Here is a 21,337-nt window from a genome sequence, read left to right as displayed (position 1 = left end):
TATCAAAAGAATGAACGCTGAAAGATTGGCCAACAGGATACTTCCTCTGCAGGAAAATTGGAAAAAACTGTCGGGATGGCTTCCACAATTGCACAGTGACCTGGCAGAAATAGGTATCAAGGAGGATAATATAAGAGAAAGGACATCATTTAGGAAGAATGTTGCGGGAATGAGGGATGCGTCTGAAAAGCAACATGCGGAGAAACGGAACATCTCAGTGGAAGAGCGAGCAACAAAAGACAAAGACTCAAGAATCTTTGGCGAGAGCGTACTGTAAATAGAATTGTGTAAACGTGGCCCAAAGGTGGCCGTATCGATAAATAATAATAATAATAATAATCATAATAATAATAATAATAATAATAATAATAATAATAATAATAATAATAATAATAATAATAATAATAATAATAATAATAATAATAATAAATAATAATAGTAATAAAGAATAGCATAAATATGCTAAATTATATTGTAAAAGCATTCTGTATTGAAAGAAACCGAAAAATCAGTGTAATAGTAGGCCACATGTTTACAATAAATTCATTCTTATATTTCCTTATTTCTTGGGAACCTGTAGAAAGATTAACCAATCAATCAATACTGATCTGCATTTAGGGCAGTCGCCCCGGTGGCAGATTCCCTAGAGGTATCTGTTGTTTTCCTAGCTCCTTCTAGTGATTTCAAAGGAATTGGAAATTTATTGAACATCTCCCTTAGTAAGTTATTCCAATGTTTAACTCGCCTTCTTATAAATGAATTTTTGCCCCAAATTGTCCTCTTGAATTCCAACTTTATCTTCATATTGTGATATTTCCTACTTAAAGACGCCACTCAAACGTATTCGTCCACAAATGATATTCCACGCCATCTCTCCGCTGCCACTCGGAACATACCACTTAGTCGGGCAGCTCATCTCCTTTTTCCCAATATTTCCCAGCCCAAACTTTGCAACATTTTTGTAACGCTGCACTTTTGTCGGAAATCACCCAGAACAAATCGAGCTTCTTACCTTTGGAATTTTTCCAGTTCTTGAATCAAGTAATCCAGGCAAGAGTCCCGTACAATGGAACCCTACTCTAGTTGGGTTCTCAACAGAGACTTATATGCCCTCTCCTTTACATCCTTACTACAACCGCTAAACACCCTCATAACCATTACAGAGATCTGTAGCCTTTATTTACAATCATATTCATGTGATTACCCCAATTAAGATCTTTCCTTATATTAACACCTAGATACTTACAATGAGCCCCAAAAGGAACCTTCACCCTATCAACGCAGTAATTAAAACTCAGAGGAATTTTCCTATTGGTGAAACTCACAACCTGACTTTTAACCCTGTTTATCATACCATTGCCTGCTGTCCATCTCAGAACATTATCGAGGTAATGTTCCAGCAGCACACAATCTTGTAACTTATTTATTACTCTATACAGAATAACATCATCCACAAAATCCTTACCTCTGATTCCACTTCTTTACTCATAGCATTTATACATTTTATATATATATATATATATATATATATATATAAGAAAACATAAAGGTCCCATAATGCTGCCTTTAGGAATTATTGCAGGTTCATATAAAGCTTCGCATACTCTAATTTTCTGAGATCTATTTTCTAGAAATATAGCAACCCAATCAGTCATTCTTTTTTCTGGCACAATGGCACTCATGTTTGCCAGTAGATTTCCATTATCCACCCTATCAAATACTTTAGAGAGGTCAATCGCGATACAGTCCATTTGACCCCCTGAATCCATGATATTTGCTATACCTTGCTGGAATCCTACAAGTTGAGCTTCAGTGGAATAACCTTCCCTAAAACTGAACTGCCTTCTATCGAACCAGTTATTAATTTCGCAAACATGTCTAATGTAATCAGAAAGAATGCCTTCCCAAAGCTTACATGCAACGCATGTCAATCTTACTGGCCTGTAATTTTCAACTTCATGTGTATTACCCTTTTCTTTAAACACAGGGGCTACTATAGCAACTCTCCATTCATTTAATATAACTCTTCTTGCAAACAATAATCAAATAAATAGTTCAGATATGGTACTATATTCCAACCCATTATCTTTGGTATATCCCCAGAAATCTTATCAATTTCAGCCGCTTTTCTAGTTTTCAACTTTCGTATCTTATTGTAAATGTCGTTGTTATCATGTACAAGTTTTAATACTTAGTCTCCTCCTCTATCAGGACATTATCCTTGTAGCCAACAATCTTTGCATACTGCTGACTGAATACTTTAGCCTTTTGGAGATCTTCATACAAAAACACTCAAAAAAGTCACCTCCGTACAGGCCGTGAAGGTCCTTTGAGGAGTGGAAGTAAAAGCTTCCACCATTGTTAACCTCGGCACGTGATGGGGTAGAGTGTTTAGCTCTACGCCCGGCCGCGTTTGCCCCCAGGAATTAACCTGGTACTCGTTTTTGTTGTGGGCTCAGTGAACCTCAGGGCCATATGAACCTCCGGAAGTGGAAATCTCGTTTCTTAAATTTTGCGACTTCTTCACGGGGATTGGAACCCGCGTCCTTCCGGGCGAACCGAGCACGCCTTTACTGCCTCGGCCAGGCAGCTCCAATAAAAACACTCCCCTTGTTCATTAATGATTCCTGATATGTCCTTCTTGGAACCTGTTTCTGCCTTTAAGTACTTATATGTACCCTTCAATTATTCACTAAATTTGTATGACTGCCAGTTTTGCTTGCCATTATGTAATCCTTAGCTGACTTCTTTGCTGGATTCAATTTTCTAGTAAGTTCCTTCAATTTCTCCTTACTTCCACAGCCATTTCTAAAGCTGTTTCTTTTCAATTTGCACCTCATTCTTATCTCTTTATTTCTTTATTATTATAATGTGGTTGGTCTTTACCATTCCTTACCACATTTAAAGGTAAAAACCTATTTTCACATTCCTCAACAATTGCTTTAAACCAATCCCAGAGTCAGTTTACATTTTCATTTACCGTTTTCCACCGATCATATTTAATTTTTTTTAAACCGCCTCATGCCTACTTTATCAGCCATATGGTACTGTCTTATAGTCATACTTTTAAGACCTTCCTTTATTTCACATTAATTTTTAACTACAAAAAAAAACAGTTTCATCTGTCACTTCGGTTTCCGTATAGAGCTCATCTGGTTTTACCAGCACCACGTCCAGGATATTTTCCTTTAGTTTGTTCCATCACTATCTGAATGTCCTTCCCATATTAGCTTATATGCCATTTGTTGGACATGCTTCCTGTCGTTCGCATTTCCTTCACAATTGATATCTCGTAAATTCAGATCCCCGCAACAAGCACATTCCTTTCCATGTCGTTTCCCACGTAGCTGATTATCTTATCAAGTAATTCTGAATCCGTGTTAGGGCTACCCTTTTCCGGTCTGTACACTGCAAAGTTATCAAGTTGCCTATTATCTTTAAAAATGAGCCTTACACCTAGAATTTCATGTTTGTCATCTTTAACTTTTACGTACCTTACAATTTCTTCCTTCACCAGAATGAATACTCTCCCTCTCACCATTCCTATCCTATGTCTACGATACACCTTCCAGTTCCGTGAGAATATTTCTGCATCCATTATATCATTTCTCATCCATGATTTAACTCCTATAACAATATCTGATAAGCATATATCTATTAAATTACTTAATTCTATTCCTTTCTTTACTTCCCCTGCTCATTCTCTTCTACTTTCCTCAATATCTGCCTCAACCTAATTCCTGGATTACACTCTACCCTGGTTCCCTTTCCTCTACAAACTTTCTCCACGTGTCTAACGATGGAATCCCCCATGACCAGAGCCCCAACCCTACCCACCCCCTTTGATTCCCTCTTGGTCAGCCCGATCTTCTCTTACTGCTTCAGAAGCTAATTCCTCCTGCCTTTTATCCTTCCGACGACCCTTTTCCACCTGCCTTTCCTATCCTCCACTCTACATTTCCCTTTCCTACCTTTTCCCTTCCTCCTACTTCCACACATCTCAGCAACAGTTCCTGTTCATCATCTTCCCTCTGTTGTTCTACCTGGAGTGACTCGTACCGATTTCGCACAGACACCTGTCCTGAATTGTGATCCTCAGTAGAGCCCTTGGCCTGCAATCTCCTTCCCTTTAGAATTAGACCCCCTGTCTTCTACAGTTCCCTCCTTTCCTTCTCCTCACTCTTTTACACCTACAGTAACCTGTACATTGTTTGAGGGAGGCCTACCTTCCTTCCTTCCTTCCTTCCTTCCTTCCTTCCTTCCTTCCTTCCTTCCTTCCTTCCTTCCTTCCTTCCTTCCTTCCTCTCTTCTGTGAGTATCCCATTTATCTCCCTCAAAACCCTACAACTCCTCCCTCATACCTCTCAATGCCTGGCCACAGCCTTAGTTCCTACAGATGCACTCCTTAGCCATTCTTTACTGAAAAATGAAAAGAAAGGGAAAATTAAAATAACTTATGAGCAAAAAAGAACGGAAAGGAATATTGTCTTGGATGGTACTCAACGTTCACACGACAATAAGGTATTTAATATGCGATTACACTACAATACTACTTACAGTAGTTGTATACTATTTTAATCCTGCAACATTTTTACAGGTTAAAAACTGCTATTAATTACTGAATACCGAATGAAATTGTAGTAAGAGAGTTTCTACGGATACCTCTACTATACTACACATATAGTTTACAATAATAAAATAAGCACGCTGATTTGTAATAAGATATTATTCGTATACTACTGAACAGTACACTACGAAAATTTTAAACTACGTTCAGACGTATCCTACTTACAATACCGGTACCGTATGTCATTAATAAGCACAAACAGAAATGAAAATTGCAAGTTTGAAATTTGCAAGAACTACTGTACTCAAAGATTACCCAAAAATCTAAATGCTTAGTCAGATTTTTATTAGTACTATGTTTTAATAAATATAGACGAAAGATACACTTACAAAGATACACACGAATATAGCAGGCAAGATACGGTAGTATCTAAATACAACGTATGTACACTACAATTCTCAACTGAAATGTGGTTATATGATTTTTACTGCTGGTGGATTACTATTATTTTTCCTACTAAGCGGGACGAAGAATAAAAGTGTCCTTAAATGCTGAAAAATAAGAGGTTGTCTACAATAATTTCTGTCAAAACTACGCCGGGGGCTTGAACTGCAATATTATTGGGATATAGGAATTTGATTATTAACTTTTACTCGATGAATAAACGAAGGTGTAAAATACAATGTATGCAGGGAACTTAGACTAGAAATTATCGGAATAAAGTAATCAGCTGATTTTGTATTTGCTTACACAACTACCTTGTACATGTAGCAACAATCGTCAACAATCCAAAAACTGTTAAGTATCGTAATTTTCCAGTGAAATTACCGTGTATTATCATTAACTTATTTTCAAATCGAAGTTTACAGGCGTATCGTGTTATTTAATGTAATAAATTATTACCTTCGTGACAGTTTGAACGGTTATCTACACGAAATACCGGAAAGTTGCGGCGAAAGTTACAACTCCTTATGATAATCTTCCTTTGTGAGTATTATACCAACAAACCTCCAGATATTTAAAGATTATTTTTTTAAAGTTAATATTTTTACCTAAAATATTTCCTAAACCTGAATTCCAAACTAGGTACACCTTGCTAGCTTACTTAGCCTAGAAAACGTAATCTGCTGAGCAGCAACTGAGTTATTTGCTATAAAATTCAAATTAGCAACACTAATTCCAATTTCTACCAACAAGCACTAAACACCAATATATAAATAGCACTATATGGATCACACACACACACACACACACACACACACACACACACACACACACACACACACACACACAAACAATTTCAATAGGTTTTAACTACTTTAAACCTACAATAATTCAAGAGCTCTCTCAACAGACGACCGTTCACAAGCGCATCCAACAAATAAAAACGATTTTTAGTCACTTTGTTGTTTATAATTGAAGGGCCTAACTGCAAAAGTTACATTCTCCACTTTAGAAAATTTTATAGGAGACATGAAAAAACTCTAACTTCAATAAAACTAGTTTTTTGAATGTTTTGAAAATTATAATGTAGTCACACAATCTGGTTTTTAATGGTTTTTCAAATCACATACACACAACTCAGGAAAAAACTTTATAATATGGAGAAAATGACTTTTGGTACTTACAGATGGAGAATGTGAGTTCTGCACTTTAATAGCTTGGAGAATGTTACTTTTGACAACAAGCGTTCTAGGAATTTTCAGACATGAAAATGTAACTCAAGATGATATTTAGATTGTTTAGGGTGAAAAATTAAAATACAGGCATACATTTTGTCACACAACTTGTTTATTGAAGACACAAATTTTAAAATTTATTCTCACTATATAGAAATAGCACTTGAAAAGTATAGATTGTCTTCAAACAGTTCAGTTTATTATAAAAACTCAGATGTGGAAAGTCTGCAGTTCATCCACAACGTGGCATTCCTCTTCTAACTCTCCTGGCGCTTGTAGTTTAGGTCCATCCAAATCATGGACGAAAAATTTCAACTCCTCCTTAGATCGCCACTGTGCTTTTCCAAGGGAGAATTAACATCCCTTTTTCTTTTGGTCGTTGGCAATATAGATGATTTTCACAATAGTCTGTGGAACTAAATTTTGCACATGCTTCCCTCTCTTCGTTGTGCTTTAGGCACTTGACGCAAGGCCACTTTTCAAAGTTAAGTATTTTCCCCTTGAACCAAAATGGTAGTCGTATTGCTAACAATTTTTCTGGAAAAGTCGATTCGTTTTGCAGCCTCAATACCAAAATGCAGACTAGCTGGCTTTTTCATCACTTCCTTTGTTGCTGTTTTCCAGTCTTAAATTACAACATTAACACCCAGCCTTTTTACAGTAGCAAATCTGCCGATCTTGTTAACATACTCTTCTGGTCTTATGATTACCTCAGGCTTTCCTATATCTTTCTCAACGTTGCCGAATGCCGAATATTCTATCTGGGGGAAGGAACCTATGACCGGTCATCGGAAACACAAGCTGAATTTCCTTGATGTTAGTTGGTACATTGTTCTTAAACCAAAAGTAGAGCATGCTGAGTAAAATACGGTTCTTGTTTTGACCCCCACAACAATCAGTAATTAGACGAACAACATTGTAAGGGGTCATATCAGTGGAATTCAGGCTATTAAATATGCAGGATGCTATAACGTTTGAGCCTTTACCATATTCATTTCCGTCGACACGTATGAATTGGCATTGTCTGTGGTAAGTTGGACTTAGAATGTCCTCTGACCACACAAAAATCATACACTACATTCTTAAACAAACCATGGCCAGACTACACTAAGGCCATTGCACTGAAACTTGGCAACACTGTACTACTACTCCTTGGCATCTTACTTGTAACATATGGGAAGTTAACCTTCAATTATATTTTCTCAAGTAAAACGTTGATGGAAGAGCAGTTTTCATTGGATAGATATAAAACAAGGTGAAAAATAAAATAAATGCGTCAATGTAAATATGAGAATAAACAAGCTTATGGGTACAACTAGAAAAGCAATACAATCCTCTGTCCATCAAAATACAATTTTAACATTGGGAATCAACTTACAACATAATCACTCCAGGGTCATCAGTTTTCTTTTCTTGCCAGAATTTTTAACCATAGCATCAGCATCATTAACGTGTTTCGTGTAGTTGTTGATTTAAATATTTGCAAAACAGAGCAAAGATGGGCAGAGAAGTTCATATGGAGGTTTTTAACAAGATGAGAAGCACTTCCTTGTATCAAATACACTTTGCCTTGTAAGCTGAAACAGTACACACTTTTGATTTTTACTCCGAAAGAATGCTACTGCATATTCCTTAGAGATTAAAATCTGCATGATCATATATACACCTGTACAGACTTTTAAGAGCAATTCTGATGGAACCGCTAACCAACATCTCTTTAAGCTATTGAACATGTCATTTTCCACCGTTTCATTTTATATGTTTGAGATACAGTACCTCCAATGAAGTTTACTGGCTAGCTTGAAAGCTACATAACCTGAAATGTAAATGACAGGAAACATGTTATTGACGTCTCCTCCTATTTCATTTACTTTAGCTAACACACAGGAAAATTCACTGCATATATCTGTTTCGTCAGTTATGTTGAATGAGACGGAATCTAATTCACACATGTCCTTGCTTAAAGATATTTATTTATATTTTGCAGACCTTAATCGTAGCAAGCTCTGCACTCTTATATTCTTCTCAGCTTCAAAAGCTTGTAAAACAGCAATGTCTTGGCATCTGAATTAAGCCTACCGGTAGTTTTAGTTGTGGTTGTCATACTTGTGCAATGTAAAATAAAATAATACAATCATGCTGCAGTTTTAAACTAATGCAATATGAAAAATACAAACACAGAATAACTTTAAAAACGATGTGGATTGTCACTATTATACATACTGCAACATGAGAAACCTCACCTTTGCCGTAAATTAATGTCGCTCCAGGATACCAAATAGCGTGTAGGCTAAATTTTAAAACTATAACATTATGTTTTTTATTTTAAACATTTTTATTCACAATCAATATCTTACATATACATAGAGATGTAGTAAACGATGCAGTGTAAATCCCGCATAAGGTAAACTTGTGTGTGCGCTTCAAAAATCCAATAGCTAGATTATGTACATTATGGCATCTAGTGAATATCATTTACTCCATTATAATTTGGTGATATTTGACTACAGTAATTTTATGAACTGTTTTTATGAATTTGGTGTACTAAACAGGAAGCTGGAAAGGAGGGAGATGGGTTAAGGAGAAGTTTGGTGTTTTAGTAGAGAGGAATAGTCTGCTAGTTGATTTAAATATTATAATGGAAATTTTTAAGTTGATCTGCTTTGTAATGTTTGTTAATGAGCCATGTGAATAGCCTTTTCTTCAGGGTATTCTGATTGCCACTGATCACGTTCACAGGCAATACATTGTATATTCGTGGCCCTAGACATCTTAGATTTCTTTGTCCAAGTAAAGTGTTCCAGCGTGGTATACTTATTCCAGTTCTGTCTTGAAGCCTAGTGCAAATTTTTTACTTGTGCTCTTTGCAGAAGAGCTTTAAATTTTTATGCATGTATAGTGTCACTGACTGCACAAATACCTGCCGTATGTTAAGTACCATGCTTTACTGGAACAGTCCATATGTTGGGAACATCAGTGACTTTTTGTACATGACTTTCAGTACGGTATGTACTTCTGACATATATTTACCTGAGCCAAGTGTGAATCAAGTATTCCACCACAACTATTAATTCCATATTGCAGTTACGATTGAACTAAGGCAAAGTATACAGGCTTCAAGGCGTTTTTTGAAATAAAATTCCTAATTCTGTAAAATATATAAATAAGTTTCTGAAGTTTAATGATCAAATTTGATGCATGAAAATTCCATTTCAGATAACTATCTATAATTATCCCTAGGTATGAAACATTTATTGATTTATGTAAAGTATTACAGTTGCAGCTTTCAGTATTTTTGCAAGTTGGTGTGTGGAGTTTTAGTGTTAGGTTGTCTGAGGGTTGCATTATTTTATTATGCGAGAAGCAGAGGAATTTCGTTTTATTTTCATTTAAAGTAAGTAGGTGGTTGTTTAGCCATTTCTGAACTATGACTAGGGTTTGTTGAGCTCTGTTGAAGGTGTCCTCTCAAGTTTCATCCGTGATTTTGACTACAGTGCCAAGGCCAAGGAAGTAATACAATTTACGTATGATAACAATGACATTTACAATAAGATACAAAAGTTGAAAACTAGAAAAGCGGCTGGAATTGATCAGATTTCTGGGGATATACTAAAGACAATGAGTTGGGATATAGTACCATATCTGAAGTACTTATTTGATTATTGTTTGGCCGAAGGAGCTATACCAGATGAATGGAGAGTTGCTATAGTAGTCCCTGTGTATAAAGGAAAGGGTGATAGACATAAAGCTGAAAATTACAGGCCAGTAAGTTTGACATGCATTGTATGTAAGCTTTGGGAAGGCATTCTTTCTGATTATATTAGACATGTTTGTGAAATTAATAACTGGTTCGATAGAAGGCAATTCGGTTTTAGGAAAGGTTATTCCATTGAAGCTCAACTTGTAGGATTCCAGCAAGATATAGCAGATATCTTGGATTCTGGAGGTCAAATGGACTGTATCGCGATTGACATGTCTAAAGCATTTGATAGGGTGGATCATGGGAGACTACTGGCAAAAATGAGTGCAATTGGACTAGACAAAAGAGTGACTGAATGGGTTGCTATATTTCTAGAAAATAGATCTCAGAGAGTTAGAGTAGGTGAAGCTTTGTCTGACCCTGTAATAGTTGAGAGGGGAGTTCCTCAGGGCAGTGTTATCGGACCTTTATGTTTTCTCATATATATAAATGATACGAGAAAAGGAGTGGAATCTGAGGTAAGGCTTTTTGCGGATGATGTTATTCTCTATAGAGTGATAAATAAGTTACAAGATTGTGAGCAACTGCAACGTGACCTCGAAAATATTGTGAGATGGACAGCAGGCAATGGTATGTTGATAAACGGGGCTAAAAGTCAGGTTGTGAGTTTCACAAATAGGAAAAGTCCTCTCAGTTTTAATTACTGCGTTGATGGGGTGAAAGTTCCTTTTGGGGATCATTGTAAGTATCTAGGTGTTAATATAAGGAAAGATCTTCACTGGGGTAATCACATAAATGGGATTGTAAATAAAGGGTACCGATCTCTGCACATGGTTATGAGGGTGTTTAGGGGTTGTAGTAAGGATGTAAAGAAGAGTGCATATAAGTCTCTGGTAAGACCCCAACTAGAGTATGGTTCCAGTGGTTTCAGGATTACCTGATTCAAGAACTGGAAAAAATCCAAAGAAAAGCAGCTCGATTTGTTCTGGGTGATTTTCGACAAAAGAGTAGCGTTACAAAAATGTTGCAATGTTTGGGTTGGGAAGAATTGAGAGAAAGAAGAAGAGCTGCTCGACTAAGTGGTATGTTCCGAGCTGTCAGCGGAGAGATGGCGTGGAATGACATTAGTAGACGAATAGGTTTGAATGGCGTCTATAAAAGTAGGAAAGATCACAATATGAAGATAAAGTTGGAATTCAAGAGGACAAACTGGGGCAAATATTCATTTATAGGAAGGGGAGTTAGGGATTGGAATAACTTACCAAGGGAGATGTTCAATAAATTTCCAATTTCTTTGAAATCATTTCGGAAAAGGCTAGGAAAGCAACAGATAGGGACTCTGCCACCTGGGCGACTGCCCTAAATGCAGATCAGTATTGATTGAAAAAATAAGCATATAAGTTAATTTTTGCACTACAGTTTAGCCTACACAGATCGTTGATATATAACAGAAAAAGAATTGGTCCTAATACTGTTCCTTGGTGTAATCCGATTTTTACCCGAGCATTTTACTTAGGGTATCCTTGATTCTTACCATTTGTATTCTGTTAGAAAGAAAGCTTTTAATTAGATTTTGAGGAATTCCACGAACGCCTACTTTTTCAAGTTTCTAAGGAGTATATTGTGGACTACGGTATCAAATGCCTTTGTTAAATCCAAAAATATAGAAATAGTCCTTTTGGAGCTTTCAATGGTTTTATACAAACAATCAGTTAAGGAGAATATTGCATCTTGAGCGCTAATTCTTGGTCTAAAACCAAACTGATTTGGAGACAATATGTTATACTTATTCAGGTAATTAAGTAATCTGGTTTTAATGCATTTCTCTAGTAATTTTGAAAGCTGGGTTGTGAGAGAAATTGGGCGATAATTGTATAACTCTCTGTTATCTCCTCATTTATGGATTGGGACTATGATAGCATTTTTGAATGTGTCTGGAAATTGTCCTTTCATTAGTGAAAGATTAAAAATATATTGCAGAGGCTGTAGAATATGTGAACTAATTGTTTTACGTGTTTTGCTTGAGATATTGTCATAGCCATTGGCTGAGTTATCTACTATTGCAGTTGTATGATTCATTATTTCTGTTTCTATCATGGGAAGAAAAAAGATTGATTGTGGTTGAGTTATTGCATGAATGTCATATGTACACGTACATGTGTCATTAGGTTCTTAGCTGGTATTCATCATTTTGTCAGCAAGTTCTTAACCTATTCCACTGAAATAATCTACAAATTTGTCTGCAATGATGGTTGGTTGGGTTGGTTCTTGTGAGTCTGTAAGATTTATACTGTCTATATCTGAATTTCTTTTCTCCTTTCTACACGTTAAATTATTTATGCTTTTCTAAAGGATTATAGAATTGTTCGAGCTTGACATAATTTTATTAGAATAGTACACATAAAATATCTTCAGTATACTCTGAATTTAAAACAATGCCATCAAGTCAATTCACGCACAACACGAAGTGTAATTATACACCACGTTAGAGTTGCTTACAAATTACGAACACAGATGTCACATGCTTGACTCAGAGCGACGTTGTGGGATCTCCAATGTCACTGCCTTTAGTGTAGTCCGGCCATGAACAAACATAACCTGTTCAAGACCGTCTCCAATCCTCAGACCTTAATGCTACTCTCGATCGTTCAAAGATGGCGAATCGAGTAGCCGGATATGTTGGAAATGTGGGTTTGTTTTGGTTTTTGTTATCGTACGTAGCCGGTGTAATTTCATGTAAGTTGATGATAAATGTTAGTTTCTTTGTAGAATATAAGTGTGTAAGTGTATTTATATGATTCAGTTTACACTTGGGATCGAATATTTTACGCAGTAATGTGAGAATGTGTTGGTTTTGATCGTGTTAGGAACCAGGTTTGTCTAACTACGGCAATGCCTGTCTTATAATTATCCTTAAGTTTTCTACGGAATAAAATATTTAGAGAGAAATGGATTAGGAATGCACTGTACATCGTGATTGCTTTGAAGTCAATGTCAAAACTGTAGTGTGCATACAATGTTTTGAGAATAAATGTGAGGTTAGGGAAGACTTTTCTCTAATTCTAAACGGGAAACCTACTCGTATTCCTCCAAAATATTAATCTAGATAGAATATAATCGATATTGTCATATTCCGTCAGGGTGAATGTGCTTTAAAATGTCGAGTGATTTACATTTAAGTGTACTGTATTTTACAATAATCTGTGCTTGCCTTCGGAAATGTTTGGCTGGATCTTGTGGAGAATAACAAACCCTATAAGTGTGACAGTTGGAGCAATATGTATACTGTTATACAGAAGAAATAGTGACTTGGAGGGATTGGCTGGGTATGTAACTCAGGGTTTTACACTGCCAACACCTTTCGATTCATGCTGTGGTTTTCTGTTATCAAGCAGGCTGTACTGAACTGAAGCTCGTCCATGTGGTTAAATATCAATGTTTAGAATCAATAGAGATTCTGCACTCATGTTCTTTAATGGGTAAAAACCTACTACATCTTTAGTGTCTGAACGTTTCATCACTAAGGTTACCATCATTGTGTGACGTGTTGCTATGTCATATGTCAGCATTATGTTAGCATTACCAGGGCCGTTCATTGGTTTAACTTAATCATTTCGGGAGTACTTGGGCTGTGTGGCTCAGACGATTAAGGCGCTGGTCATCTGGCAACAAGTTGGCAGGTTCGATCCTGACTCATTCCGGTGGTATTTGAAGGTGCTCATATTCATCAGCCTTGTATCGGTAGATTTACTGACATGTAAAATAACTACTGCGGGACTAAATTCCGGCACTTCGGCGTCTCCGAAAACCATAAAAAAGTAGTTAGTGGGACATGAAGCCTATAACGTCATTTCGGGTGTACTTTCCTTTAATTGGGCGCTGAATATAACAAATTGTCCACTTCAAAACTAGGCAACAAATTAGGTTTCATCGTTCTCATTAGAGCGAATAAATTGAGAAATCTTGCACTTTAATTTAATTTGAAGCGTTCAAAATGACGTTATAAGTATAATTTTAACAGGTTCATCATGTATTTTCATCTATCGAACCAAGCAGGACATATCAGATCAGTTAGATTCAGGAGGCCAGTTAGATTGCATAGCCATAGATCTTTCCAAAGCCTTTGATAGAGTGGAACATGGAATATTATTAAAGAAATTGGAGGGAATAGGATTGGACGTAAGGGTTATACGTTGGATAAGAACATTTCTAAATTCAAGGGTTCAGAAAGTCAAAGTAGGAAATAATATATCACAGGAAGAGAAAGTCTGGAAGGGAATTGCACAGGGTAGTATAATCGGTCCGTTACTTTTCTTAATATACGCAAATGACTTAGGGAACAATATAACATCGAAAATAAGATTGTATGCAGATGACATAATTGTTTATAGGGAAATAAATAACATTGAGGATTGTTCAGAATTACAAAGGGACCTTGACAGTATCCAGGAATGGGTTGAAGAAAATAATATGAAGATTAATGGAGCCAAATCGACTGTTACAACTTTTACAAACAGGAGCTTTAAAACTGAATTTGAATATACTTTGGATGAGGTAGTTATCCCAAAAGATGGCAAGTGCAAATACTTAGGTGTGAGATTTGAAAGTAATTTGCACTGGAAGGGTTATGTTGATGACGTTGTTGGGAAAGCATACAGATCGTTACATGTCATAATGAGGCTACTTAAAGGATGCAACAAAGAATTAAAAGAAAAATGTTACTTAAGTATGGTTCGTCCATTATTGGAATATGCAAACAGTGTTTGGGATCCTCACCAAGAATACCTAATAAAAGAACTAGATGGTGTGCAGAGGAAAGCAGCAAGGTTTGTAACAGGGGATTTCAGGAGAAAGAGTAGTGTATCAGAAATGTTAAAGGAACTTGGGTGGGAAACTTTAAGTAAGAGAAGGGAGAAAAGTAGACTTATAGGATTATATAGAGCCTATACAGGAGAAGAAGCATGGGGAGATATCCGTGAGAGGCTTCGGTTGGAAAATAATTATATTGGTAGAACTGACCACAAGTACAAAATTAGAAGGATTTTAGCAGAAGCGATTGGGGTAAATTTTCTTTCATTGGGAAGGGCGTGAAGGAGTGGAACAGTTTACCAGGGGTAGTGTTTGATCCTTTTCCAAAATCTGTACAGATATTCAAGAAGAGAATAAACAACAACAGAGATAATAAATTAAATGTTAGAGGGCATTCGACCAGTGCAGGATATTGTAAATAATAAATGTGTGTGATTAAATTAATTCCATCCCCTGGTCTAAGGAGTTTGGACAGCCCAAGTAAGGGACTGCCTGTAGGGGTGAAGTACAGTGGGGACTTCGAGGGCCGTGGGACCGCTACGGTAGCTGGGAAGGCCCTTCAGGAACTCTGAAAAGTGGTGGCAAAAGGGGCTCTGGTTAAGACGCAGCAGGTCGTTATGCTACTTAGGTTCCAAAATGGGTAAAATATAAATATGTAAATTATTTCAATGTTAATTTTAATCTTATACCAGTTGTATAGTATTATTAGAAGTAATTTCACATACCGTACTGTATATGTGTTGACTATGTTTGTAAGATATTATAAGTAGAATTTTGTAAACAATATAAATTTATTAAGGATGATGTGTGTGTTTAATAGAAAAAATTATTAGCGTAAATTGTATAATATTGTATTCTAGGAAAATTTTCTTAGTCTCCTGTTAATTTAAAATTTAGTGCTTGACAATAATGTATTTTAGTGTACCATTTGCCACCGAGGTAGACACCTCATTTGCAAATAAAGAGATTTTGATTGTTGATTTGATTTTGAAGTGAAATCCAAGAGAAAACGTTATTTGACTAAATGAAATTTCTATATAATCAGCTTGTTATCTCTTTTCTAGTAGTATATTGTACCCGTAAAAATGTGTTCATATCTTTAAGGCGCTTGATATTAAATGAACGAGCATGAGACTTAATCTCTGTTGTGGCTTTATCATTGGAGCTGGTACAGAGAGAGGTATAGTTATCAAATTGAGAGATTATTTTGATAAATTGAGTTTATTGATCATCAAAAGCAAGTTCATATCACCTTCATACAGCAGCATGGAAATGTCGTGGCTGGTTGGTACCTCCAAGTCCCGGGGATGGTGCTGGACATCGACTGGGCAGGGACCACACCTGCTCGGATGAGGAATTCTGGAACGTCTGGAGGTTCTGGAAGTGTCTCGACGTTCTGGAAGTCTCGACGTTCTGGAATGTCCCGAAGATTGGTACGTGTTCCTGGGTTCGATTCGAGACGTAATTCACACCTGAATTTCCTGTACGGCACTCCACACATTCAGGGCACTGTCTGAACAGATATGACCTTTTAATTATGATTACTGCAAAAACGTTCTAGAATAATCACTCGAAGAACAAGTACTGGTAGAAATGCAAGTTCATAAGGCAAGTTCACTGTAAGTCAGGATGTTCTAGAGGATTACTGTTACTGCAGTCCTAAATGCACAGTTCTGAAGGTTTAAAACATATTGGCAATGAACTGAATAAGTAGCACTCGGAAACTGTCCTGTTGCATTAATAAGCGAAGTGAATAGCCATTAAAGAAAATAATATTTGAAAGAAAAAGTCTGACTTCATAAATTATGGATCACTCAAAATACGGGAAAGTTCTAGGCTTTAGGGAAATGCGATATGCGTATTCCGAATTGTCACAGTCTTTAAGAATCAAAACGTAAGTCCCTGTGCAGCACTTGGAAAGCATTGCATATTTCACAATTAAACGTAATGTTTAATGTCCCCTAGGTTCAATGTTCCAGAAATTGATTCAAAAATATAAGTTCGCGTAAGTTCAATGTGATACACAACACACATGAAAATTCAATCGTCGTCGAATAAGTAAGTCCTTATGTGGCACTTCAAAAAAAAAAAAAGTTCCAATGTGTAGAAATAACAAAGTTCCAATGTGCCGAAATGTTAAAGTCCCAACACGACACTCGAAGAAAATAAAGTTCCCACGTGTCGAAATGTTAAAGTCCCAACACGACACTCGAAGAAAATAAAGTTTCGATGACAATGTTCCAGTATGTCACCTTAAGAAAATAATAAAGTCTTATCGCGACACTTGGCGAAAATAACTAAGTTCCAATGAGACGCTTCAGGAAAAAAACAAAGTTCTTATATGGCACTTTAAGAAAAAAACAAAGTCCAATCACGACACACGACAAAAAAAAAAAACAAAGTCCCAATGTGTCAATATGACAAAGTTCCAATACGATGCTCGCAGAAAACAAAGTCCCATTCAGGCACTTCAAGAATATGGCAAAGTCCTGATACAACACTTAGAGAAAATACCGAACTTGGATTTCGCAGACTGTCGACTAGCAGTTCGACACGCACAACACTTCTCTTGTCACCCGTGTCACAGAGACGGCGGAGTGATAGACACTGAATTCGTAGGTCGGGTGGTCTTCCTTTTATACACGTTCGCATGGAAGTGTCTAGAACTCGGGTACTATCTACCCTTATAACTTCTATAATATTCGGTGGATTTTCTTGAAATCTGAACAGATGATGTCTATTGTAAGGGCCTTTAAGATGGCAGTGTCAAAATAGCGATAAATTAGCTCAAAGATGTACTTTTGAGGACGAGCTGGATCATTACCATATATGGTAGCGGAGAGCTGGCTTACGGCGGCCACGTCACTCGCTGGGTACGTCACTGCGTTCGGCGGGCTGCCTACCTTCCATCTCGCGCGAAGTTCAACAAACATACTTCGAACTTCTGTCGTAGCGGTGTTCCCGGTACAATATATATTATTCTAGTTGATTGTATGTGGGGCGTACTTATTGGCGAAGCGTTTTCGTACGTGAAAAAGTGATTTTTCCCTATGATATTACATTTCTCATGTTAAATTAACGCCATTGTACGTGATATACTGTGTTCGCGTCAGCCATTCGCATCCATTCGGCTACTTCTGCCGCCATGTTTTTTTAAATATTAAGGTCTGAGGATTGGAGTCGGTCTTGACCTGTTGCTAATTGTGTCACATGACTACATCATGTGACCAAACTAGAGTTTCCCATTAGCTGAGAGGAGAATGTGAGTTTTGCACTAGAATCCTCAGTGGAGAATGTTACTTTTGCTTCAAAACGTGATTTTCAACATTAAATTTAAATAGGATACTGTCAGTTTTGATGGTGTAATCCTTTAGAATAAGGCGCATATCAATGTGAAAAATAATGATATATCAATAAATTATTTTCCAAAAAACGTTGAGAATGTGACTTTTGCAGTTAGGCCTTTCAGTTATTACAGCCATATATGGCATAAATACTCCTCGTACCAACCATTAGAAATCATTTACTGGTCGATATTATTTCTTACAATGTTTGGTTGGTTCTCACAGTTGTAAATCAGCGCTTCCTACGTTGCCAACTCGAACCGCTATCTCTAGTTTTGGCGAGAAGTTTCCGCTATTATCTTCTTAAGCTATTTACTGATAATATTGTAATTTTACTTGGTTACGTCTCTGGCCTGTACGGACATGACGTTGTCTTGTTTAGATTGATGCCAAATAGTTCTTCTTCTGGTTATTTGTAATTTTGCCCAGTCCAAAATCCTTTATTTGATGAATATCACTTGGAAAACTTTAAACACACCAGTCTATGAGAACACTTTGTACTCTACACATTTACACTGGTATAATGCCAAATAGTTAATGCTTTCACGGCTGTGACTTCTGTAGACATGATCAAAGAGAATATGGTCATGATAATACAACCCTCTGGCAGAAGCTCCTTATATTGTAAACTCTATGTGCTCATGCCACGCCTCACGTGTGATTTCAAATGACATCATTCGCATAAACAAAAATACGCAGTGCGGGTTGCATCTTACGTTGTATTAAATGCTACTGTCAGATTGTGGGATACATGTGGTAGTTTAGGATGTGAGGGAACAATGGTTATGCTGGAGCAGTATATAACCCTGTACGAAAGGGAATCGAAGTTTGTATTTTCAGCATGGAAAGCAATTCAGATTCTTATTTATTTTTTTGCTGCTGTATCGGGTATAATTGCCAGTTACTCACTTGGACAGTTGTCTGGCATTTTTGATAGTGGTTGTTTTCTGTTCAGTAACATTACCTTCAATGGAACGAGCGCAAGTCAAGTAGATATTTTAAAGACTGAGTGGGGAAAAGAAAGTTACTGTCAATTTTGCCAATATGTCCCCGTGTCTTCAGTTATATTTTCAGTGGTATGGGCGACGTTTTTCACGATGTGCGGTAGAGGAGGCAAGACCACACATGGGTAAGTTAAGATTTAGATGGATGATAACATTTTAAAAATTGTTGATCTGTCTGTCATCCTAAAGGTTTCGTTTGAATGGTGTCTTTTCTTGGTTATGCACATATTTACTAATTATCTGCGTGTGTTTAAGGATCCGGCCAGGGCGTAGGTAGACTATGATTGGAAGTTGTAGAAAAATAGCCTATATTTATTCATTAAGCATGTTTTATACAATTGACAATGTCTCGGAAAGGATAAACCATAATTTCACATACACATAGTCATATTATTGTGTAATTTCACTATATAACAAACTGATTAATTTTAATTTTAAAATACCCCCATACTGAACAAAAATTGGGCTGAGTGGCTCAGACCCCAACTTGGCAGGTTCGATCTTGGCTCAGTCCGGTGGCATTTGAAAATATGTTCAAATACGTCAGCCTCGTGTCGGTAGATTTACTGACACATAAAAGAACTCATGTGGGACTAAATTCCGGCACCTCGGCGTCTCCGAAAAACTGTATAAGTGGTTAGTGGGACGTAAAGCCAGTAACATACTGAGAAAATAAGATGCTTGATTAGCCATTTCAAATTTCATATCTGGATATATTTATCAGTAATTCTTTTAAATCTGAGAGCAGTTTATCTAACATTTTTAACAAAAAATGAAATGGCTTGAACCTGTCTTTTGTACCCTATAATTCAAATAACTGGAATCACAGATACGTTTTTTTGCAGATGGTGTTATACCATATTGTATAGAGTAGTATGAGTTAAAGTATTGTGAGCGACTGCAAAGATACTTCGAGGGCGTTGTGAGATGGACAGCAGACAATGGTTTGATGGCAAACAGGATGAAAAGTCAGGTTGTAAGTTTCACCGTGAGGAAAAGTCCTCCAAGTTTTAATTACTGCATTGATGGGGTGAAAGTACCTAATGGGGATCACTGTTAGTACGCAAACCTTTTCTTGAGCCTTAGTTCCCATTCAGCACTATGGAGCTCAGGGCTCAAGAAAAGGTTTGCGTGCTATACTTCGGTGGTAATATAAAGAGAGATCTTTGTTAGGGTAATCACTTTAATGGGGTTGTAAATAAAGGTTAAAGTTCTCCTCATATTGTTGTGAGGGTTTTTAGGAGTTGTACTAAGGATGTAAAGGAAGGCGTATTAAGTCTCTGTTGACACCCCAGTTAGGCTTATAGTATGGGACCCACATTTCGATTAATTGATGTGAGAACTGGAAAAGATCCAGAGGAAAGGAGAACAATTTTTTCATGGTGATTTTTGGCAAAAGAGTAGTGTTACAAAAATGTTGGTAACCGTGTGCTGGGAAGACTTGGGAGTAAGGAGTCGAGCTGTCGGTGAAGAGATAGTGTGGAATGACATTAATAGATGAATAAGCTTGAGTGGAGCTGTTAAAGGTAGGAATGTTCGTAATCTATATTTATAAAATGGGAGTTTTATCTGTACTTTGCTCAGAATTGGAAGAGAATGGTATTTCTGCATCGGTCGTGTCCACAATAGGAAATGCACTTTTTAATTTTCCCTAATTTCTATCTGTCTGTATATATGTATGTACGCACATCGCAAGAAAACGGCTAAAGGGAATTTAATGAAAATCGGTATGTAAAATCGGTAAATAAGTCGCTACAATCTCGGCCATAAATAATTTTGTTCACGCTGAGTGAAATGGTAGTTTAGGGGAATGGCCTAAAATTTAATTCTCAATTATTTATGTTATTAGTGGTTCTGTTGATAAATACTACATAGCTAAAACTACACAGTGTTAAATTTCCGATCATTTATGTCTTATACATTTTTATTGTACTGAATAACAGAGATATTAATGAATTTGGATTTTTGTTGCTATCACGCCGAGCCATGAGAAAATGGGTAAAGATAATGTAATGAAAATTGGTATGTAAGTTGGGCAATAAGGAACTACGGTCTCCTCTGGCTTGGAGGAAAAATTTGCCTCCAAGTCAGATAGTTTTTCTCCTGCCAGTGTAGTGAATTGAGATTTTTCCGACTCATCGGGTACTCTTATTAAACAGATGAGTAAAAGGGCATAGTTTTTGACCTGTGACTGTACACTATTCGCTCTTCTTCCCCCCCCCCAAAAAAATTAA

At 36.8% G+C, this 21,337-nt stretch overlaps 1 protein-coding gene across 3 annotated transcripts in view; it reads left to right on the top strand.

Moving 5' to 3' along the window:
• The first annotated feature begins 18,794 nt into the window (after window positions 1-18,794).
• Window positions 18,795-21,337, top strand: part of LOC136858381 (transmembrane protein 179) — a 267,306-nt gene continuing 264,763 nt past the window's right edge. For all 3 annotated transcript variants that reach the window (XR_010858634.2, XM_067137882.2, XM_067137883.2), the window contains exon 1: window positions 18,795-19,228. Coding sequence is in view for 2 of the 3 variants with exons in the window: in XM_067137882.2 (XP_066993983.1) it covers window positions 18,879-19,228 (350 nt within the window). In the remaining variant the exon portion in view is untranslated. The remainder of the gene's footprint in view (window positions 19,229-21,337) is intronic.

The sequence above is a fragment of the Anabrus simplex genome, chromosome 1, assembly GCF_040414725.1.
Source record: "Anabrus simplex isolate iqAnaSimp1 chromosome 1, ASM4041472v1, whole genome shotgun sequence".
NCBI lineage: Eukaryota > Metazoa > Arthropoda > Insecta > Orthoptera > Tettigoniidae > Anabrus > Anabrus simplex.
This window is presented reverse-complemented; position numbering and strand designations above follow the sequence as displayed.